The sequence below is a fragment of the Rhincodon typus genome, chromosome 33 (genome assembly GCF_021869965.1).
Source record: "Rhincodon typus isolate 14 chromosome 33, sRhiTyp1.1, whole genome shotgun sequence".
NCBI classification, from domain to species: Eukaryota; Metazoa; Chordata; class Chondrichthyes; order Orectolobiformes; family Rhincodontidae; genus Rhincodon; species Rhincodon typus.
The window spans coordinates 28,400,412-28,419,221 of NC_063364.1; the positions used below are offsets into that span (position 1 = coordinate 28,400,412).

The window sequence follows — 18,810 nt, forward strand, 5'->3', positions numbered from 1 at the left end:
CGTCAACTCGGCTCCAAGATTTCTACTTCTGCCTCAGAGGGTAGTGTGTTGACGTCCTTCCTTAGATAGTTTATCACAAAGTCCAGGCTGCCCCTTAAATACAGGCCTGAGGGACTGATTCACTGAGGCAGGAGGTATTGTACCAAGACTCTATTTGTTCTCGCAGGTAGATGCGAAAGATGAGATTTTGAAGACGAGCAGAGAGAGTTTGTCCTGGTGTCCTGGTCAATATCTATCTCTGAATGAACATCCTTGAAAACAGACTGATTGGAATGAAGGAGCAAATTACTGCAGATGCTGGAATCTGTACTGATAACAAAAAGTGCTGAGATCACAGTGGGTCAGGCAGGTAGAAACCTCATCATCACTCACGGGAGCTTGCTGTGCCAAAAGTGATAGCCATGATTTCTACATAACAACAGTGACTACACTGCAACATTCCTTTCTGGAACAATCTGTAGATATGGAAGCTATGATGTAAGTGATAACAATTCTTTAATAACAATTAAAGAAAAATGACAGCCATTACTTACCACAAAGGAATGGTCCTTGGCATTGCTGGTTAAAGTCATTCCAAGCTGCATGTTGTCCTTATGTTCCGATACAAAAGGCAGGGATACTCTTCCTTGTGTGAATGAATTGACAGTAGATTAGATAAGCCTGCAACCACCAGTGTTTATCATCAAATTTATCTTACTCCTCATTTCATTTTAATTCCAATTTTCTTCACCCAGAGATAAGGTTAGTGGCTAATGTTGATTGGAATATAAATAAATATTAAGTTAAATATTCGTTTTGATTTGGTTTATTGTAGTCACATGTACCTAAGAACAGTGAAGTGTTCTGTTTTGCGAGCAGTACAGACAGATCAGAGCAAACAAGGACATACAGATCATAGGGTGCTTAGACAGAGCAAGGCAGACGTTGTCATGGCTGCACAGGAGGTGCACAAAAGCAAGGTCAACACTAGATTTGAAATTAGAGAGATCCATTCAGCAGGCCAACAACATCAGAAGAGAAGCTGTTCTTGAACCTGTTTGTACGTGTGTTCAAGCTTCTGTATCTTCTGCCCAACAGAAGAGGTTGGAAGAGGGTATTACTGGGAAGGGAGGGATCTTTGATGAAATTGGCTGTCTTTCCGCAGCAACGAGAAGTGTAAATGGAGTCCATGGATGGGAGATTGGCTTAGCATAAGTTCAATTACTTTCAGACGAAGTGATAGTAGTCCTCATAAATCGCATTTATTTAGTATCATTGTGTCATTATATTTGTTGGAAAAGCACAACATTGACTACCTATCACACATGCTTTCCTCAACAAGTGTGATTTTTTTCCAATGTGTTCAATATGAACAGTAGCTCATTCAAGTGACCATTCCTCGCTGCCTAAGTAACACTGCTGACAGGCTAATTGACTGTGGAAGGCTTCACCAAGTGCATTTGGTGCAGTAGGTAAGTGAAAGTGTGATGATGATCCAAATTTCTAACTACTTTGTCCTTCTCTTGTAGTCTTGTGCCACTCTGATGAAATCCCAGAGCTTATCAGCAAGGAGAGAAGACCATTAGGGTTCATGTATCCCAACAAGATGCACTTTCCCTTGGTTCCATTGGGAATACTATCTCACATTACCAGAGCTAAGAGTGAGCATGCTGTACTTTTAAAATGTGCATTCGGAGATGTGCCCCTAGGATCAGGATCATCAGCCACAAAAGGAGCCACAGAACCCAGGATCAATAACGTGGAATTTCTGAGGTGGACAATCATTTTGGTTAGACTGATCAGCAATCAGTGATTGCTGGTCATGATGACTTTTAAACCCTGAGAACAGACATCTACCTGCCTTGTGTAGCCCAGCAGAACTGAAACCATGCAAAGTTACTGGATCATCCATTTCAAAGTGAGATATATTTTCCAACGCAATCAGACATTTTATAATCCATGATACAACAAAGAATACAATACCCAGGTTCAGCTTCCCACATCCATAGTTTGTCTGGTTTCTCACTGGGCACCGGTAAACATCCCCCGTCCTTTTCTTCCCAACACCAGCCCATGGGGCACCAACCAGAAGCCTGTTCCAGAACAGGAGAATAATGAATTGTGAAATCCTGCAACTGTCGAGTAAAGGTTACATAGAATTCCTTTTATTGCTGCCTAGGCCAGCATTTACTGCCCATCCCTAATTGCCCCAGAGGGCAGTAAAGAGTCAACCATATTGCTGTGGGTCTGGAGTCACATGTAGGCCAGGCTGGGTACGGATGGCAGATTCCTGTGAACCAGATGGGATTTTTTCCAAAAATAGACAATGGCTTTTTTTGGTCATTGTTAGATTTGGAATTATAGAGTTTTGTTGAATTCAAATTCCTTGGCAGAATTTGAACCTGGGTGACTAGATTAATAATCTAGTGATAATATCACTAGGCCATTGCCTCCCCCTATATAAAGAGAGAGATCAGTCAGCCCAACTAATCCAAATCATTCCACTCCTTCTAGCCCTTTCTCACCTTACTATATCAGAATTTTCTTCCAACCCATTCCCATTTAACTGATTGCCAAGCTTCCCTTGAAAAGCATTTCTGCTATTTGTCTCAAATAGACTTTGTTTTCTAGTGATTGCCACATTATACTCAACCCTTAGGGGCACGGGGGGTGTGCAAGTATCTTCCTGATTTCCATGCTGGAACACAAAGTGAGAGAGAAGGGAATCTTGTGCAGGAAAGGTCTGGAATTTGGGGAGGTGGTGCAGTGCGGGACAGGGAGAGTAGAACAGTGTAGGTGAGACAGTATAAACTAAATAGCTACAGTTTCCTTTTAAGTAGTTACCAAAGGAAAACATATTCTTACATTTTAAATCAGACTGAGGCCAATCAACAGTTCAAAAAAACCCCAAATCCCAAAACCATTGGGAACAGTTTAAAACAGAACTTGATTTTTTTGCAAAGTCTGGATCAACAGGTTTCCCACTGAGAGCAGCTCAGGGCTACATTAGACTTTGCATCTTAGAAATAGGTTGTGCTTGGCTTTGGAAACTAACTCAGAAGCTAAAAGACATATTTCCAAAGAAGATATTGGACTCCATCATCTCAGCTGTGTAAATACACGGCAACCCAAAGGAAATAATTCTGAGCATTAGAATGTTAACAAAAACCTTTTTTATTTCACAAAAATAGAAATAACCAAAAAATTCTCAATGTGTGTCGCCTGAACTGCGTGCCCCCCACTGTGTGCGTTGGTTTGTCTTTTCCGACTCATTCAACCATCCGGTGGTTTCTGTTACTTTCAGCAAGGTTTGACTTCCCTTTTGTTGAATAATGTCTAACCTGGTGGCTGGACCAAGTTTCTGTGGTTAGAATATTTTTGTCCAACCTGAGAAAATCATTCTTAGTGTGCCGGTGTGGACTCAACCTGGGGACGAGTGGAATGCAAAGGATCAAAAGAGGCTCCTGAAGTCTGTGCGTCTGGTCCCAGTTCTGAAATCCCTCCCCCAGTTCTCTCTGGCCCCTTTGTGAACTTGTCAATATTTGTCTTGACTCCACAACTTCCTTGCTGTCCACATCCACTGTAAAAGGGAATCCACTTCCTACACTTGAGGGTGAGGTGTTTACAATCATTAACTGGATTTGGATAGTGTAGCTGGAGAGAAACAACCTCCCACACCATGAAGAGTTGATAACCAGAGGATACAGATTTAACGTTCTTGGCAAAGGAATCAAAGATAACATAAGGAAAGTGTATTTTAATACCACGAGTTGTTAGAATTTGAGATGGTTATTCAAAGGGAATTGGACTAATATTACAAGGAGAAAAGAGTTGCAGAATAAAAGCAGGGGAGAGGGATTAACTGGATTGGTCTTTGAAAGAGCTAGTACAATTTGATGGGCCGATTGACATCCTTTTTGTGTTTCTATGGCACCTTTGTTATGATCTGAGTTTTTGGTAATACTGGACAAGCCAGATTCCTGATTGAAACCTGATGCGTGATTGTAGATTTATTTTTGTGGTTGGTTACCACAGTGGTGAGTCACTGAACATTCACACGAGGCTGAGAAGGCTCTTTTAGCACAAAAACATTCGTGAACCATACAAAAGAGAAAATAATAAAGGTCTCTATGTATAACGTGTTTCACAGTTTGGAGATTTCACCTACTAACTCACCCTTCTGTTCAGCTGAAAACTCATCCTGAGCTGTTTTATTTTCACTCATAGGATGTGGGCATCACTGCCTGGGCCAGCATTTATTACCCATCGCCAGTTGCCCCTTGAGCAGGCGGGGGTGAGCTGCCTTCTTGAACCGCTGCAGTCCATGTGCTATTGGTAGACCCACGATGCCCTTAGGGAGGGAATTCCAGGATTTTGACGTAGCGAAACTGATGGAACAGCAATATATTTCCAAGTCGTGATAATGAGAGATTTGAAGGGGAACTTGCAGGGAGTGGTTCCCATGTACCTGGTGCCCTTGTCCTTCTAGATGGAAGTGATCATGAGTTTGGAAGGTGCTGCCTGAGGATCTTTGGTGAATTTCTGCAGTGCATCTTGTAGATGTTACACACTGCTGCTACTGAGTGTCGGTGGTGGAGGGAGTGGATACTTGTGGATGTAGTGCTGATCAAGTGGGCTGCTTTGTGCTGGATGGTGTCAAGCTTCTTGAGTATTGTCGGGGCTGCACTCATCCAGGCAAGTGGGGAGTATTCCATCACACTCCTGACTTGTGCCTTGTAGATGGTGGAAAATTTTCTTAAAATTATATTACCAAGTTACTGACTAAACTGCTTGTGGAGACAGTTTCTACTTAGTTGATTAAAATCTTTCATATCACATCCTCCTGAAGCATGTTGAATAACTTCACATAATTGGAATTTATTGGAGTACAATGGCTTCTGTTACAGAGACAAATGTTATGTTTTGCACAGCAAAGGCTCAACACAACAATAAAATCCAACAAAGCAATAAAATTAATGAGCAGTTAATCTGTCTTTTGATTTGTTTTTTGAGTGACAAATGTTGACTAGCAAACTGGGTCAACGGTAGGTCAGCATCCAAATAGCATCATGGAATCCTTATGGCTCACCTGATAAGGGATTATGAGACCTTGGTTTGAAATACATCTGCAGCTCTCTCGCATTCCTTTCCCTATCGTCTGGAATGTTTGTTTAGTTTATCTTATCAAGTCCGGATGTGGAAAAAGATTCACAACCTTCCGATTCAGAGTCAAGAAAATTTTCACCCCAGCTCCTGAATTCGTCCAAAGACGTGCACCTCCTTGGTTTCTAGGTATAGTAAGATACAGTACCTTGCATATTTTTAAGTATAATTTGCTGCCCCTGTAATAATCAAAGTAGCACAGCTGATGTTCTCCATTCACAAGTAGAAAAATTAAACTTGTTCTTTTTGTATCATCACTACACATTAATGATACCACAGTGACAACAGCCTGCCTGTGACTGACACCTTGTTATCTCAGATTCTCCAGCATCTGCAGTTCCTACTATCTCTGATATAATTTTAACCCCACTGTGAAGCGTCTTCTAAGGATGCCCACCTTGAAGAAGTTACCCTCCTCCCTCCGGAAAAACCTCAGTGGATCTCTCTCCCACTGTAACACTCTCGTAATCTCTTCGGCCTTGAAACTGCTCGCACCTTTACTGGCTCCATCCCTGCCTCTTTGACCTGTCTGTCTCCTCTCCACCTATCTTCTCCTCTATCCATCTTCTATCCGCCTCCCCCTCTCTCCCTATTTATTGCAGAACCCCCTTCCCCTCCCCCATTTCTGATGAAGGGTGTCGGCCCGAAACGCCAGCTTTCCTGCTCCTATGATGCTGCTTGGCCTGCTGTGTTCATTCAGCTCTACACCTTGTTGCCTCTGACTGTGGATTGTTTTATCACAGTGATGATGCCTAGAGGTTTCTGTGTTTTATTGGGATAGAGACATGTCCAGGGATCATTCTTTTGTGTTACCTGCTCCAAGCAAAGTGAAAACAGCAATCGCAGCCAAATGCCATATCCATTCCTGCAGAGATCAGCTGCATAATTTTACTGAGTGGCTCTGTCAACTCTTAATGGAAATTAATGCCAAGTTTCGCCCATTCTGTGCTATGCCCCCCACCACTCAGAGATGAATTGGATATTCAAACGTCGGAAACTATCAGCTGGTATCTATTGTCCCACCAACCTGGGCTGGATCCCACATCCCACAGGTGAAAGCCTCGTACCTTACCCACCCAGACCTACCCCAGGGTTGGCTCCGACTTCCCACATCAAAAGCGTGTGTTTTAAACAGGGATTTGAGACTTGTTCTCCTTCAAACAATCTCATGAACATTGTGAAGGACCACTGCTGTAAAAGTACCACAAGGACCAAGAAGGGTCAAAGTAATCTTGTCATGAAACAATCTGAAACATTCTGATCACCTTTACCAACCCTGAACAGCCTGTCTGTCAGTAATATCTCAGTGAAAATAACAGCAATGAATTAAACGCATGTACAGGGGATCTTTGCTGATTTGTCTTTCCCAGATGTTTAAAAAAACTTTTCATTTATAGGATGTGGGCTTTGCTGGATGGGCCTGCATTTATTCCCCACCTGTAATTTCCCTGGGGAAGGTGTTGGTGAGCCACTTGCAGTCCCTTATGGTGTAGGTAGCCATTACGGAGAGGGTTCCAGGATTTGGACCCAGCAATGATGAAGGAAAATCTTATGTGTACATTGCTGATGGAAATGCTCACGATAAAGCTCCTCTAATTGCTTTTTCCTGACAAAACGACTGTCTGAGAATTTGGTAAAGAATGGCAGCCAAACCAGACCAGAGTAAAGCTCAGTGCATTTAGGATGCAACAAATAAACAGAAGCGAAGCTAATTCTGGCCACGTTGCAGATTCTCCGCATCTGACCTTCCTTTATCAGTCACATAAATTAAACACAAATTGGAACTTGGCAGCATAAGGAGGAATCTTCTTAAGATAAGCACATGTTATGTGATGGAATAAAAATATGGAATAAAGCTTGCCATTGTCATCACTCTGCTAATTAGTAAATAAACAGCATTCAGCATTGAAATTGAGTTATCACTCATGGAGATATAATTTACATGACAGCATTTCTGTATAACTTCGAAAAGGGTTTAAATAATCCACAACAAAAATGACACAAACTGATTGGGCACTCACTTAGGAAACTAAACCTCAAAGTTGTTCAAGGATAAACAATTTTTACAATAAACTGAAGCCACATGTTGAACATTCCCAGCCTGACCTCTTTTCCGAAGCGATATTTTGTAGAGTGCTACATGAGCAGGGAGACCTCAGGCTGATGTGGAAGGAGATGGTGAACTGGTATGGAAGGGCCACTGAGCTCAGGATAGTCTTGTCATTTAACCATCACCAGTGTCTCAGGTTATTGGTGTTAGCCCTTCACTTTGGTTCTTCTATTAAAACCTACCTAACTAAATAAATGAAACTATTCAAATAAGAGCTAAATATGGTGGATGCTGACGATCTGAAATAAAAACCTAAAGTATTGAAGAAACTCAGCAGGTCTTGTGACTGAATCAAGGTTAATGATTGTCAGGAACAAAAACAGAAGTTGCTGGAAAAGCTCAGCAGATCTGGCAGTATCAGTGAAGAAAAAAATCAAAGTTAACGTTTCAGTTCTGGTGACCTTTCCTCAGAACTGGATTCTGAGAACTCAGTTCCGAGAAAGGCTCATCAGACCCGAAACGTTAACTCTGACTTTTTTTCTTCACAGATGCTGCTAGACCTGCTGAATGTTTCCAGCAACTTCTGTTTTTGCTCCTGATTTACAGCATCCGCTGTTGTTTTCGTTTTTAATTTCTGTCAAAACAGTTCTGAAGCAGAGTTCTTGGACACATGCTGTTTTCTCTAGCAGTTTCTGTCTTTATATTAACATAGAGCTGTGGAAAATAGGAGCAGGAGTAGACTATTTATCATATAATTCCTACAGTGTGGAAGCAGGCTATTCAGAACATATAGTTCACACCAACCCTCCAAACAGCATCCCACCCAGCCCCACCCCTTTACCCTATCCCTCTAAACCTGCATTTCCCATGGCCAATCCACGTAAACTACACTTCTCTGGATACTATAGGCAGTTTAAGCATGGCCAAGCCACCCTAACCTTCACAGTTTTTGGACTGTGGGAGGAAACTTGTGCATCTGGTGGAAACGCACGCAGACACAGGGAAAATGTACAAACTCCACACACATTCACCCAAGGGTGGGATCAAACCCAGGTTCCTGGTGCTCTGAGGCAGCACTGTTAGCCACTGAGCCTCTGTGCTTCCCCATTTGGCTCTTAAAACTTGTTCCATATTCAACATGATCATGGTTGATCATTCAACTCAGTCCGCTCTTCCAGTTTTCCCCATATCCTTTGATCCCTTTAGTCCTAAGAATTATATCTAACTCCTTCTCGAAAACATTCAGTCTTTTGGTCTCACTTGCTTTTTATGACAGAGAATTCCACAGGCTCACCACTCTCTGGGTGAAGACATTTCTCCTCATCTCAGTCCTAAATGGCTCAACCTGCATCCTTAAACTGTGACCCTGTTTCTGGACTCTCCCCCCAGTCATCATGAACATCCTTCCTGTGATAAGCCTGGCTGGTCCTGTTAGAATTTTATAGATTTCTATTAGATGCTCTCTTCCTTCTAAACTCTAGTGAATATAGTCCTAAATGATCCAGTCTCTCTTTATACATCAGTCCTGCCATCCCAGGAATCAGTTTGGCAAACCTTTGCTGCACTCCCTCCATCACCAGAACATCCTTCCTCAGCTAAAGAGATCATAACTGTACAGAATACTCCAGGTGTGGTCTCAGCAAGGCCCTGTACAATTGCAGCAAGCCCTGCTCCTGTACTCGGATCCCTTTGCTCTGAAGGTCAACATATCATTTGCTTTCTTTACTGCCTACTACACTTAAGTAAAGTTAATCGCTATTTCAAAGAACTTGTGGCCAGTTTTGGACACACCATTTAAAGTTCACAGAATTATTACAGGCAAAGTGAGACCATTCAACCCATTATCTGTGCCCCAGCTCTGTACTGAGCATTATGACAGTGCTGTTCTCCTGCCCTGTCTCCAAACGCTTGTACATTGTTTCTATTCAAATAACTATCTAATGTTTGCTTGATTGCCTCAATTGAACCTGCCCCCACCACACTTCCAGGCGCTGCATTCTATTGCCAAGCCACTCATTGTGTGTAAAACACTTTCTCACGTCACGTCGACTATGTTTGCATATCGCTTTAAAACTGTGTCCCCTCCTCCTGAGAAGGAGTGACCCTCATTGGCCAAAAGCTGCAGCAGGACAGCAAATCATGTGACAGGATGATGGCTGCCACAAGGAGCCAGGCCCAGTACCCTCAATGCTTGCTGGAGAGGCACATACATCTGTCCTCCATTGCCCAACCTACTGGTGCCCAGGACTGAAAGCATGGTGCCAGGGAATCAGGGGAGCTGGTGTTGCCTCCCACAGGGCGGTGCCAATGTTCTGTGGATGGAAGTCTGTGCTGAGAGCCTGCTGCAAGTGGAACAAGGCGTATACAGGGCAATGGGTGCTGCCGGCACCTTCAGCCCTTTTCATACTACATCCCTGTTTTTTCATGGTCTCTGTGTCCAAAGGGTGTAGGCGTGAATGAGCTGCTCATTGACGTCAGCCGCAGTGAGGTACAACACAAAGAGGGGCAATACATTAAGACTGCCAGGGAATAGGGACCCATAGTTCTCAGTCCTGAAAAGGGGATGGGTCTGCATGTAATGTTCTTTCCCCCTAAAAGCCCTGACATTTGTTGGTGCTGCAGTCCCATCCCTCACAGGTTGAATCTCTTGGTCCCCTCCCCCACTTTAATTCTGGGTGCAACCACTTCCCTCCCCATTACTGGTGTGCCCTGCTAGTGTATTGGGGAGATGCCATGATGGTCACAATGCCAATGTCTGTGGAGAAGAGGTGCATTCAGCTGGAGCACATGGACCATACCCTGAGATGTACTTTGGTCATACCTAACATGGAGGTCATTCAGAGCAAGCAGTGAGCTGAATCAATGTTGAGTTTTCAATTTCAATGAAATTTCAATGTTGAGTTTTCTTGATGTTGAGTTTCTTTGGCAGGTTTGGTCGGACAGGAGGCTGGATATTAATGAGGTAAATACTGACTTTAATAAAGCTCTTGACAAGCAATAATCTCCCTCAATTGGCAACTCACCACTGTCCAGTGAGAAATCCGTTAGGTCACTTGTGCAAAGCTGAGAAGATGGAATAAGCTGCTCCAAATGTTGAGATGGGCCTCGCTAGATTTCTCACCTACTTCTGGCCCAAATCTCACGATTGTCCACATTGCTCTAACCCCCAAAAAAATTCTACCTTGTGTTTCAGGTCAATGAGCTTTGTCCAAGCTTTGAATCTCCCAACCAAGACTACTCTTCCAAAGAACAATACTCACCTTCTCTTCAAAATGTAACCCAGCCTTTGGTGCTCTGCTTCTCCCCACAAAGTAATGACTGGAATATAGCCACTCAACTCATTGAGACCTCCCACAGCATAATCCGGCTCACTTTCCCACCAGGACCCAATTTCGTGGCTGGGACGTCAGTGTGCCTCATTCTGTGAACATCTAAGGTCATGAGGGGCTGGGGTTTTGGATGGTGCTGATCTGCAAGAGTTGGTGTAGGGGCAGGGTAGGTCTGTGGGGTGGGTCTCCATTCCTGTAAGAGCAGGGACATGGTGGAGAGAGAGTCACGTGGAGCCCACATGGGATTGTTAAGGTGTGGATGGCCTACTGTTTTTGCTGCTTCAGGAGCCTGGTTTCAACATTGATTCCTTTAGGCCATGCTCACAGTTTGAAACAAATGTGAGGTTTTAAAGCCTCCTGTCAGCTGTTCACTCAATCAGAACAACTTCGTTGCCTCAGAGTTTGCAACCTTGAAATTTCCATTCAACTCTGATTTTTTAAAAAAATTAATTCATTTGGGCCATCATGTAATACCCACCTCTAGTTACCCGGACGGCAATCACAATTGGGATGATGGGTTTTTTACCAGGCAGCAGCAAGTCACCAACTGGGACACTGGCATTGCTGGCCATGCCAGCATTTTATTGCCCTTGGAAGGGTAGTGGTGAACTGCCTTCTTGAACCGCTGTAGTCCATGTGCTGTACGTTGACCCACAATGCCCTTAGGGAGGGAATTCCAAGATTTTGACCCCGCAACAGTGAAGGAACAGTGATATATTTGAAGTCAGGATGATGAGACTTGGAGGAGAACTTGTAGGGGATGGTGTTCCTATGTATCTGCTACCCTCGTCCTTCTAGATGGAAGTAGTCGTGGGTTTAGAAGGTACTGTCTGAGGATCTTTGGTGAATTTCTGCAGTGCATCATGTGGATAGTACACACTGCTGCTACTGAGCAGAGACAAACCTCAAGAGTATCTCAGCCTGAGCAGATATCAAACCTGTGCTGTTGGTGTTAATCCGATCCACATTCTATACATTGACCCAATTAGCTCCCAACTTTGGAAGATCAATGCAAAATTAAAGTCACCATGATCCTACTGCACCTTAGACCGAGGAAAATCATGTCTCATAAACTCAATTGAGTTTTTTGAGGAAGTTACCAAAAAGATTGATGAGGGCAGAGCAGCAAACATTGTTTATTTGTATTTTAGTAAAGTCTTTGACAAGGTTCCGCATGGTAGACTAATTAGTAAAGTTAGGTCACATGGGATTCAGGGTGAGCTTGTCAACTTGATACATACTTGGCTTAAAAGCAGGAGACAGAGAGTAATGGTGGAGGGTTGCTCTTCAGACTGGAGGCCTGTGACCAATGGTGTTCCACTGGGATTGGTCCTGGGTCCTCTTTAGTTTGTCAATTACATAAATTATTTAAATATGGCAATATACAAGGCATGGTTAGTAAGTTTGCGGATGACACCAAAATTGTGGACAGTGAAGAAGGTTTTCTAAAATTACAAATTACAAATGGATCAATGGGCTGAAAATGGCAGACGGAACTCAGTCTGGATAAATGCGAGGTATTGCATCTTGGTACAAGAACTAAGGGTAGGGCTTATACAATTAATGGTAGGGCCTTGGGTAGTGTTGTAGAACAGAGGGACCCTGGGGGTGCAGGTACATATCTCTTTAAAGTTTGCGGCACATAATGACATGATGGCTAAAAAGGCATTTGGCACACTTGCCTTCATTGCTCAGTCATTTGAGTATAGGAGTTGCGACATTATGTTGCTGTTGTAGAGATCTCTTCTGGAATATTGTGCCCAGTTCTGGTCACTCAGTTATAGGAAGGATATTATCAAGCTGGAGAGGGTTCTGAAGAGATTTACCAGGATGTTGCTGGGTATGGAAGGTTTGAGTTATAAAGAAAGGCTGGATAGGCTGGGACTTTTTTCATTGGAGCGTAGGAGTTTGAGAGGCAATCTGATAGAAGTTTATAAAATAATGAGAGCTGTAGATAGAGTTAATGGTAGTTGTCTTTTCCCTAGCGTGGGGGACTTCATGATGAAGGGCACATTTTTTAAGTTGAGAGGAGAGAGATTTAAAAAAGACATAAGAGGAAAATTTTTTACACAGAGGGTGGTTTGTGTGTGGAATGAACTTCCTGATGAAGTGGTTGATGTGGGTACAATTACCACGTTTAAAAGACATATGGATGAATGTATGAATAGGAAAGGTTTGAAGGGATATGGGGCAGGAGCAGGCAGGTGGGACTAGTTTAGTTTCTGTGCTGTCTGATTCTATGATAGCAGGGGTTTAACCTAAGGGTCACCACACCCCAGGCAAGGGGAGAGGTTGAGAAGGAGTGTCTTTCACAGTAACTTCAACTTGTGCAGGAATTAAACCTACACTGTTTACATCACTTAGCATTGCAAACCAGCCATTTAGCCAACTGAGCTACCAAATCCAGCAGCACAGAAACAAGTCTTTTGGCTCAATTAGTCTAGGTCTATGGTCCACCCTTTAAAGTCACATGATTAAGAATGTTATATATTTCCACAAAGGGAACTCGCAGATATCTTTCTTTCTAATTGTTACCATTGCTCACTGTCTTCTCTCCCTACTAAACAAACTTCCCTTCGGGATTTGAGTAGAAATCCTGGCCTTACATTCTGATGCAGCTCTGAGCAAAGTGTTATCTGTCAGAGGCTCCACAGATTAAACAGAGACACTGTTTAGTTATCCAGGTGGATATTAAAGATCCCAGAAAACTTTTTGAAAGAGTGAAGAACTTCTTCCCAGCGTCCTGACCAACAATCCTCCCTCAACCAACATCTGCAGAAACAGCTGACTTGGTCGCTTATCTGATTACTGTTTATAGGATAATGAACTGACAAAATGGCTGAAACTTTTGTCTAAAAAACAATCCCTGCACTTCAGCCTAATTCATTCGAGACAACTGTACAACATAGGGAGCGTAGGACTACAAATCTACCAGGAATCCACAATCACCCCATTAATGTGCAGCTTTTTGAGATGTTTCTGACTGAAATAAGGCACTGTAGAAATGTAATTCTCTCTCAAATTTTGATCCTTATTGAAATAATCCATGCATTCAGCCTCATTAAAATTACCATGCAGACTGTTTACGAGCAATGATAGCATGCACTTTCTTTTGAAGTTGTAAGACAGTCACAGAGTTCAAACTTATTTTATACAAACATATTGCAAGCATCAGTTACCATTCCCAGAACTGACTGTAATGTGGTTTTCTCACATTGTCTGGGCAACAGAGGATTGTCTCCATAGCAGATTGCCTTTCTCTCAAGCCCAGTGCAACATCTCCTCACTGATATCTCACAGTGTCTGATCAGGTGAAGGACAAGGAATTTCTTCTCTCAAGGTATGGCCTACATTTCCCCTCCAAGCATCACTCCCATTGCTGTTTGTGGTGGGGGCAGGTGCAATCCTCCAATATGTTGATGTATCAATCTGCTTAACAGCACAAACCTAGAGCTGGAACGTCATTTATTTCCTGTCAAACACTTTGGGTCGTCTGGAGAATGTGAAATACTGTTAACAATATTTATAGACTCACTTACAAACCCACAGACCAGTGCCTGCAATTCTTGAAAGCTGGTGTGTTGTATGAGGTGTGTTGTAACTGGGGTTGAAGCGATAGGTGTCACGTATGAGAACATTGGGTTGGTTAATAGCTGGCATTACTTTACACCCCCACACTGCTTTGTGACCCTCACCATGATAGGGAATGGGGACTGTGGTTTGTGAAGAGTTGTCATCAACCTGAAATGTTCATCCTGTTTCTCTTCACAGATGCTGCCTGATGTTTAAACAAATCACTCCTAAGTTGTGGGTGTTGACAGCTAGATCAGACTTCATTGCCCATCCCAAAATGTTGTGGAAAAGGTGCTGGTGAGCTGCCGTTTTGAACCACTGTCGTTCATGTGGATGTAGAGACATGCACAGTGTTGCTAGGAAGGGAATTCCAGGATTTTGACCCAGTGACAGTGAAGGAAAGACAAAAACAGAAATTGCTGGAAAAGATCAGCAGGTCTGGCAGCATCTGTGGAGAGAAATCGGAGTTGACATTTTGGGTTGAGTGACCCTTCCTCAGAAGGAATGACAATATGGCTCCAACTCAAGATGGTATCTGGCTTGGAGAGAGATTGTATGTGGTGGTGTTACCTTGTCTTTCTACATGTAGAGGGTGTAGTTTTGGAATGTGCTGTTGAAGGAGCCTTGGTGAATTACTGCAGTCCAATTTGTAGATGATACACAGCGCTGCTATTGAGTGTCAGTGATGGAAGCAGTAAATGTTGAAGGTTTCCCCAATCCAGCAGGCTACTTCGTCCTGGATGGTGTCGAGCTCTTGAGCTTATTGTGTCTGCAACATTCCAGACAAGTGCAGAGTATCATCACAGCTCCAGCCTGCACCTTGGAGATGGTGGACAGGCTTTGGGGAGTCAGGAAGTGAGTTATTTGCCTCCAAACTCCTTGCTTCTAACCTGCTCTTGTAGCTAGTATTTGTACGGCTGGTCCAGTTCAGTTTCTGGTCAGTGGTAGCCCCAAGGGCATTGAACGTTGTGGGGGGGGAGTGGAGTTGGTGGTGGTGGTGGGCTCAGAGGTGGCAGATTCTTTCTTGGTCATTGCCTCACACTTGTGTGGCACAAATGTTACTTGTCACTTCTCAGTACAAGCCTGGTTGAGGTTTAATTGTTGCTGTGTACGATCACGAGCTGCTTCATTATCCAAGATATTATAATTGGTGCTGAACATTGTGCAATCATCAACGAGCATCCCCACTTCTGACCTTATGATGGAGGGAAGGTCATTGATGAAGCAGCTGAAGATAGTTGGGTCTAGGACACTCCCCTGAGGAACTCCTGTAGAGATGTCCTGGAGGTGGGATGACTGACCTCCAACGACCACAACCATCCTCCTACATACGAAGGACAACTCCAAGCAATGGAAAGTTTCCTTCCTGATTCCCAACAAATCCAATTTGGCTCAGCTCCTTGAACGAGTTGGACCAAAGGGTCTGTTTCTGTGCTGTATATCCCTATGATTCTGTGATTCTGCGCCAGCTTGATGCCAGGGGCACTCACTCTCCTGCTGAATGTTTCCAGAATTTACTATTCTTATTTCAGATTTCCAGCATCTACAGTATCTTGCTTTTATAGTTATTGCTTTGGTAATTTTTGCTTTACAGAAAGGATTTTTGCTGATAGTTCACAACATAGCCACATATGGATCAGCTTTGATATATGAGTCATTGCAGAGTATGCAGTTCTGGCATTTTAATATTAACTACATATTAGAGACACCACCTTGTCTCTACAGCTGTTTGGGATCTTCTGAGCTTATGAACAGTGCTATATAAATGCAAGCTTGGAGACAGCAAGGACTGCAGATGCTGGAAGCTAGAGTCAATTAATGTGGAGCTGGAAAAGCACAGCCATTCAGACAGCATCTGAGGAGCAGGGAAGTCAATGTTTCAGACCAAAACATTTCATCGGAGTCCCGACAAAAGGTTTCAGCCCAAAACGTTGACTTTTCTGCTCCTCAGATGCTGTCTGAATGGCTGTGCTTTTCCAGCTCCACGTTTATTGTCTTTATATAAATGTAGGCTTTTCTTTCAGTGGATATTCAGTTAGAATGTGTTCTGGACATGTATCCAGATTGCTTGTAGGTTGCTTAAATCAGGCAGCAGAGTACAAACCGAAATCCAATAACCCCTGTTCTCCACAGTACCATCGAGATTGGAGCCCAATAAATGCTGCCTAGCCGGTGATGCCCTCATCCTGTGAATGAATGAAGGAAAAAAAGTGACCATATTTCCATTATCAATTAAAAAAGTACTCCTGGGTGCCAGGGTTCATTCCAGGGAACACTCTCTGACATTAAACTTTGAGGCAAAATTCTAGAAAAGTGTCCATGATCGTGCTGACCACTTCCTGCCCAGCAGCAGCACCTTGCTTTTACACGTAAGAACAAAACAAATAGGAACAGGAGGATGGCCATTTGGTCCCTCAAGCCTGCCCCACCATTCTATTAGATCGTGGCTGATCTGCTCCAAGCCTCAATTCCTCTTTCATGCCAGCTCCTCCTAGTCCTCACTTCTCCGATACTTTCAAAAATTTGTGTACTTTCTCTTCAGGTACTTACAGTGGTGTAGCTTCCAACTCTCTCCGGAATAGAGACAACCAGACATCTAGCACCTCCTGGGAGGAGAACAGTGCAAACTATTCCAAATGGTTCACCGTGGGGGTAGGAGCAGGGCAGGAGGTGATTGGAAGCTGGTGTGAGGTGGTTGAAGGTTGGGTTGTTGAAGAAGGAGCCTTTAAGGATGTTGGCAAAAGCGCAGAGAGATTAGGTGACCAGGAGGGTTTAAGGAGAGAGTTCTCCCAGTGCATGGGCAAAGCTGTTTGAAGTAATGGATGGGAAGAATGTCCAGGTCAGAACTGGATGAAAAAGGTACAGAGATGAAGAGCAACACATTTAGTTTACATCTACACGACTGCAGGATAACCCATGGTGCTGTACTGCCAAAGAAGATTGATTTGTCTGAATTCAGATTCTTCTCTGTGTCATTTCTGTTTGTCACAGCCTGTCCTGATAGAGATTGGCAACAATCACATGCTTATTACAGCGCAAAAGGAGACCAATCGGCCTATTGTGTCTGTGCCAACTCTCCAAAGGAGCAGTCCCCATCCAAATTGTCTATGTTTCAGCAGGGAGAAGGAACCGTGAAATTGGATCAAGTACAGACAGCAGAATGGTCAGGAGCTCAATTGGATGGAGATTCAGGGAGCAATTGATGAGTCTTGTGGAGAAAAAGGCCAGGGATGGGGAGAAAAGGGGGAGATGCTGCACATTGTGGTCAAGTTAGGAAGTGTAGCAGGAGACAAGCTCGATTGGATGGGGAATAGCTGAAGGGTTGGTGGAGACAGAGGTGACTTCAATCTTGAAATGACAGAAATCCACATCTGACAAGGATTAACAGGCAGTTGGAAGGAGGCAGTTTGTTGCAAAGAGGAAGGAGTTTGGTGACACCATGCTGTTCAAGATGATCTGGGAGTAATGAGGTAATTTGGCTATAAAAGCGAAAGGTGAGATTATTCCAATTTGGTGGCAAATATGATACTGACTTTCTTGATTCAGCATGTGTCATAGTCACTCCAGCAGAGACTCTTGGATTTGAGAATCTATTCGGAGCTGTAACAGGATTAGCTATTTAACAGTGGGAGCATCATACCGGATCTAGTGCATTGGCCACAAGTCCAATTATTAAGGTCAACTTCAGTGTTCTTTCAAACAACGCCTACTGAGATCAGGAAAGGCCAGGCTCAAGATCAATCTGGCTTCACACATGAAGCATTGCCTGGGCAACAGCAGTCCTTAGGATGGGTATTTTAGTCCACAGTTACTACAGCTTCAAGAATTGAAATGAAGGTTACTGGATTAATGGGTGGCACAGTGGCTCAGTGGTTAGCACTACTGCCTTCCAGTTCTCAGGACCTGGGTTCAATTACAGCCTTGGGCAATTGTCTGTGTGGAGTTTGCACATTTTCCCTATGTCGGCATGGGTTTCCTCTGGTTTCTTCCCACTGTGCAAAGATGTCCAGGTTAGGTGGTTTAGCCATGCTAAATGTGGGTTGTGGGGGTGGGTCTGGGTGGGATGCTCTTTGGGAGATCAGTATAGGCTTAATGGGCTGAATGGCCTGCTTCCACACTTTAGGGATTCTATGCCCAGGTTAGTGTGGATTGCCCATAATGTCCAGGGACGTGCTGGCTAGGTGGATTAGCCATGGGAAATGCAGGGTTACAGGGATAGGATCAGGGGTTGGATCTGAGTGGGATGCTTTTCAGAGGACTGGTGCAGACTTGATGGGCCAAATGGCCTCTTTGCACAGCGATTGAATTGAAACAGCAGAAATGATAACAATCAGAATGTCAGCTTGGTTTCTTTTGATCAGAAAGAGATTTGTTTGAGTTTCACAAAATGCCCAACTTGGGAAAAAAACAGCATTCTTTTATCTATTCATCCAAGCGATCCCAGAAGACAGTGGGGAATTGCCTCCTCGGTTCATTCCGGGAGGGACTGCTGTGACTTCTGAGGAGGAAAGTATTTTGCATTTTGTTTAGACTGGGAACAACAGCAGGAAAAAATACAAGAAAAATCACATTTGAATTAAATGACTTGTAAGAACGAAATGCTTCACAACTCAAAGACCTTAAGCAAGAAAATAAAGCGAGGCAGAAAATAAATCTTGAGTTAAATGTCTAAATTCCACTGAGCTCACATTGCCAGCCCCCTGGCAGTGAGCCTAG

At 43.5% G+C, this 18,810-nt stretch overlaps 1 protein-coding gene across 1 annotated transcript in view; it reads right to left on the reverse strand.

The window, feature by feature from the left end:
* itga11a (integrin, alpha 11a) overlaps positions 1-18,810 on the reverse strand; it is a 116,423-nt gene that overhangs the window by 67,504 nt on the left and 30,109 nt on the right. Inside the window, exons 3-4 of the mRNA XM_048615755.1 lie at positions 1,963-2,072; positions 534-625 (exon numbers count right to left, since the gene is read on the reverse strand). Coding sequence (XP_048471712.1) covers positions 534-625; positions 1,963-2,072 — 202 coding nt within the window. The remainder of the gene's footprint in view (positions 1-533; positions 626-1,962; positions 2,073-18,810) is intronic.